This window comes from Emydura macquarii, unplaced genomic scaffold (assembly GCF_026122565.2).
Source record: "Emydura macquarii macquarii isolate MOO-44397 ecotype Brisbane River unplaced genomic scaffold, CSIRO-AGI_Emac_v2 contig_298, whole genome shotgun sequence".
NCBI lineage: Eukaryota > Metazoa > Chordata > Testudines > Chelidae > Emydura > Emydura macquarii.
In genome coordinates, this window is record NW_027130435.1 from 31,309 (window position 1) to 35,870 (window position 4,562).

At 60.8% G+C, this 4,562-nt stretch overlaps 1 protein-coding gene across 1 annotated transcript; it reads right to left on the reverse strand.

Moving 5' to 3' along the window:
• Positions 1–1,754: 1,754 nt before the first annotated feature.
• LOC137156589 (duodenase-1-like) lies at positions 1,755–4,285 on the reverse strand. Its single transcript, XM_067553474.1, has 5 exons — positions 4,222–4,285; positions 3,748–3,895; positions 2,765–2,900; positions 2,162–2,434; positions 1,755–1,904 (listed from the first exon to the last, which is right to left on the reverse strand). The coding sequence occupies exons 1-5, from the start codon at positions 4,283–4,285 to the stop codon at positions 1,755–1,757; spliced, it is 771 nt and encodes a 256-aa protein (XP_067409575.1).
• Positions 4,286–4,562: the final 277 nt, after the last annotated feature.

Sequence of the window (4,562 nt, forward strand, 5' to 3'; positions counted from 1 at the left end):
CAGTGTCTGTGAACCTGCCCTGGGCCCAGCTGCCGAAGGGATTTGAATGGGCTTTTCCCAGGCAAAGACTTTCCAATCTGGAGAGTTGTGGGGAGGTCGGTCTCACCCCAGCCCCCCATTACAACTGGCTAATTGTCCTCCCGCGCCATCTGCTGGCATTTCCCCTCCTGTGCTCGTGGCGCACCCCTCGGTATTTCGCCCCCTGCACTGACCTGGGTTAGGTTCAGATGGACATTTGATCCCTGTAGCAAGGTGCTGTGGCCTTCCTCGGAGCCCGGGCCCAAGGAAGGGTCGCTTTGCCCCCGCTGGACAGAACCAGGCCCTGCAGGCCCAGCCACCCAGAAGCAGAGAGGCGGAGCCAGGCCCAGGGCAGGAAGTATAAAAGGCTGGCCCAGCAGCTCAGTTAGGGGGAAGCTGCTGCCGGAGGCAGACGTGTCTTCCCAGCAGCTGCAGCCTAGGCCTGACCCAGGCCCTGCGGCTGTTTGGTGTAAATGCCCCGCCCCCTGGAGCCGCCAGACCTTGCCGAGCAAGCCAGGCCCGGGCGACTGGAGGGGGCTGCCCAACCCTGGTGACTGTGCAGGGCTGCTGGACCCTCATAGCTGGGAGAAGCCAACCCCGCCCGCTGGATGGAAGAAGCTCCCGGAGGCCGGTCCTGACCTGGAGGAGCTGCCTGACACCAGGGAACCCCGGGAGCACCATGACCCAGAGTCTATGAAGAGGCCGATCGATTATTTGTCACTAGAACAGTTTTCAACCTGTTCCCCTTTTGTCATAGAATCATAGAATATTAGAGTTGGAAGGGACCTCAGGAGGTCGTCCAGTCCAGCCCCTGCTCAACGCAGGACTAACCTCTGGGGTCTGACCAGCTGCTTGCCCAGGCAGCTTTTCTCCTTGTGGTTCCCTTTGCAGCTCAGCCCTGGCCAGTGGGGACCCCTCCAGCCCCGTATGGATTCATTCTCTGCTGTCACCCCCCAGCTCCCCGTTCCCAGGGCCCAGCCTAGCGCATTACGCACCAGCCCAGCCTTTGTCTGTGGAGCCAATTCCCCCCACGCCCGGCGGATGCAGCGGCTGCGCTGGATTCGCGGCTCGGGTCGGTCGCTCATTCACGGAATCTCGCTTGTTTTGTTAACTTCATTTTTATTCATTCCTGTCTCCAAACCAGCGAGCGAGATGCACCAGGCCGCTCAGCAGCACGGGGAAGGGGAGGCGGGATGGAGAAGATCAGCGCCGTCGATTGAGCTGCCCTCAGTGCAGCCTTCGTGGAGTTCCCTTTCCACAAGTGAACGCCCGCTGGCCCGGCCGGCGCTGGGACAGGGTGTTTGCAGCAGGAGGGGCCACCCCGGGGTGATTAACACATGGGACAGGCCCGGTGAGAACGGGGTTTTCACACGAGTTAGCAGGGCAGGGACAGACGAGGATCTCCCATGAACAGCCCCTCGGCCAGCTGACACGGGAGAGCTACAAACCCCCGCGTCTTCCCCAGGACTGGGCTCTGTCCCTCACCCCAGCGAAGAGTCTGGCTGAGGGCTGAGATTTCCAAGGGAGCTGACGGGAGCCAGGCTTGAACCCGGCTCCTAACTCCCCTAGGCTCCCTGCCTTGAGGCTCACGGGTTAGGCGCTGACTGAACAAAGCGATAGCTGCGAGGGCTCAGCCAGGGGGTCTCAGCCCCTCTGCAAAGCAGGTCCCACGGCTGAGACTCCGCAAAGGGCAGAAGCGGTGCAGCTCCGCCCCCTGCAGTGATTCCCGGCAGGGCTCAGGGCTGCAGCTTCTTCATCGTCTCGTGAATCCAGGGGATGAAGGTGGAGACTCTTGTGTACACCACGGGTTGGGTCTCATCATCGAAATCATAGGAGACGATGCCCTGGGCCTTTCGCCCGCACACCAGGGGGCCCCCAGAGTCGCCCTGAGAAATGGAACAAGAAACAGATAAAGAACATCCAGCCATGGGGCTGCCAGTCTCTGCCTCGCACCCTACCTGCAGCCTGCCTGGTCTCTGCCTCCTCCCTGCAAAAGAGCAGCTATTTTCCCATTCATTTGTACAGCACCGAGCACAGGGGGGACCTGCCCTTCCATCTGTGCTTTGCAGCCTGACTGCAACCCCTATAGACTCGTAAATCACAACCATTGGTCAAGGGGGCTTGAAGCCAGGAGGAGAATCACCTTGGAAGGGTTTTTGCCCTCATCTGGGTCCCCCGCACACAGCATTGTGGAGGGGTCATAGTTCTCATCTGGCCCATGAGGAGTACTCCAACATGCAGCCTCCGGCATCACCACCACGTCCACCTCCTGCAGCGTATCCGAGGTCTCCTCACCGTCTGCGCTAGTCCAGCCCCAGCCGGCGACGCTGCATTTTTTCCCGGGCTGTACTGTCTCCTCGGTGCGGGGCAGGGGGATGGTTTTCACCCATCGGGTCAGCTTCGCTTTCCTCCTCAGCTGAGATATAATAAGACCAATGATGATCAGCATGAGGGTCCCACTCAGGGACACAGAGACACACCCCACGGCCAGGAAAAGACATGGAGAGACGGTCACTGGAGGCGGGGTGATGGAATGGGGTGGAGCCTGCAGCGGTGTGAGCTCACTGTGGGCAGGATTATGGGATGGGGGGGGGCCTGCACCAGTGTCAGCTTACAGGTGATGCGGTGATGGGATGGGGAAGGGGCCTGCAGCAGTGTGAGGTCACAGGGGGCGCGGTTATGGGACTGGGCGGTGCCTGCAGCAGTGTGAGGTCACAGAGGGCGGGGTGATGGGATGGGGCGGTACCTGCAGCAGCATGATGTCTTTGTTATAAGTTTCTTTGTCATATTGTGGGTGGGGGATCTTGGCGCGTGCGGGGATCACCTGTTGGCTCCGTTCCCTTTTGCTCATGTTGTGGGCCCCCAGTAACACCGTGATCTCGCTGTGAGAGCCAAGAACAACGTGTGGGGCATTAGAGGCAGGGCGGGGAGCTGGTATGGGGTGGGCACAGGGACAGTGATATGGGGGGACGGGGCAGCCTGGGGCTCTGAGGCCGAGATCTCAGACTCAGCTGCCAGCCTGAAAATCCTCACCCCACTGCATGCGTGCCGGCTTCCATCCGGCCCCGGGGCTGGGCACTGGCTGGCTGCGGGGGTGGGAACTGGGCACAATGGGCCTTTCCCCTCTAGTGGGTGCCGACTACAGGACAGGGCCCCTGCCCCGTGGTGTTGGGGTCCCAGCCGGTGTCTCCCCCGGCCCCATGTGCTGTTCTCCTCATCCCCTTCGCTGTCCGGTATCCTCCCAGCCCCTGGGGCTCAGCTCCCTGCACCGCAGGAACCCACCCTAGCTCGATCCAGATGGGGTCTGTGCCCGGATCCCCTAGCCCAGAGCCCTGCCCTGCTCTTCTGGGGGTGGGACCTAGGAGAAGACCCGCAGCCAGGGGGCATCAGCTGCAGGAATCGGAGCAGGGCTCGGTCGGGATCTGGACAACACCTGGAATGAGGGAGGGGACCCTGATTTCGGTATTAAACAACCCTAAATAACCACACAACCGGCCCCTAAAGAATGAATTACGTTGTAATGTGTTTACACCATGAATGCCAATGACCCAGTGCTGGCTCTGATGCCCTTGGGCTACTCTTTGACTTTCCCACAGGATACAAGTAAAAGGAAGAGGGCTTTGCACAGCTGGATCCCTGCACAGCTGGGTCCCTGCACAGCTGGATCCCTGCACAGCTGCATCCTGGGTTCGGGGAGACACTGGGACGCAGAGACAAACAGGCTCTTACCCCTCAGCGCAGTGGGCGGCTGTCAGCACAAAATCCTTCCGCACCAGGAAGCCTCCGCACATCTTTGGACCCGTGGAGGTCTCTCTGCTGAGAAAGGCCATGTAGGGTCGAGAATGGGGCTCAGCGACCCGGCCCCCGATGATCTCTCCTGGCACCGCAGAAAGAGAGGAGGGGATGGATCAGCGCTGGCACCCATGGGATGCCCCGGCAGGACCAGATTTGTCATCCTCAGGCCTGGTGAGCCCCACACCCCAGTTGTGCACAGCTATGGACCCCTGGATGCAGCCCCTCTCCCGCTCTGCATCGATCCAGATGTTAATAACCCCCCCGTTCACCCCTGTGAGCCACTAGACACACACCCCATTCACCCCAAAGCCCCAGGGGTTCCTTAGATACCAGCCAGTAAGCCCACATCCTGCAAACCCCCCCGTTCATCCCAAAGCCCCAGAGGGCCCCAATCTATGTCCCACTCACCAGACCAAGCCCCAAGGGGCAGCAGAAGAACCGTGGGGAGCAGCAGCCAGACATAGATCTGCATATTCTGAGTCAGTGCGGGAATGGTGCATCTGCCTGGGGCTGGAAGGCTTTATAGACTGAGCTGGCAGGGAGCTGGTGGGCAGGAAACCTCAGGGTCACCCACACACTCCTCCGAATGCAGGGCTCAGACCTCTCAGTTTCCAGCCACAGCCGACCAAATGGTCCGGGGGGCAGGATGGGCCGTGCATCAGCCTGGCCACTGCGGGTCCTGCACTGCTGGGGCTACAGCAGAGCTGGATGGATGCACATCCTGCACAGTGGGGGATGAGGAACCACTG

Coding starts and splice junctions, on each gene's coding strand:
- LOC137156589 (XM_067553474.1), bottom strand. CDS start 4,285: ATGCAGATCTATGTCTGGCTGCTGCTCCCCACGGTTCTTCTGCTGCCC. Junction 3,896..4,221: donor GCCCCTTGGGGCTTGGTCTG/GTGAGTGGGACA, acceptor CTGCGGTGCCAG/GAGAGATCATCGGGGGCCGG. Junction 2,435..2,764: donor AAGACATCATGCTGCTGCAG/GTACCGCCCCAT, acceptor ATTATATCTCAG/CTGAGGAGGAAAGCGAAGCT.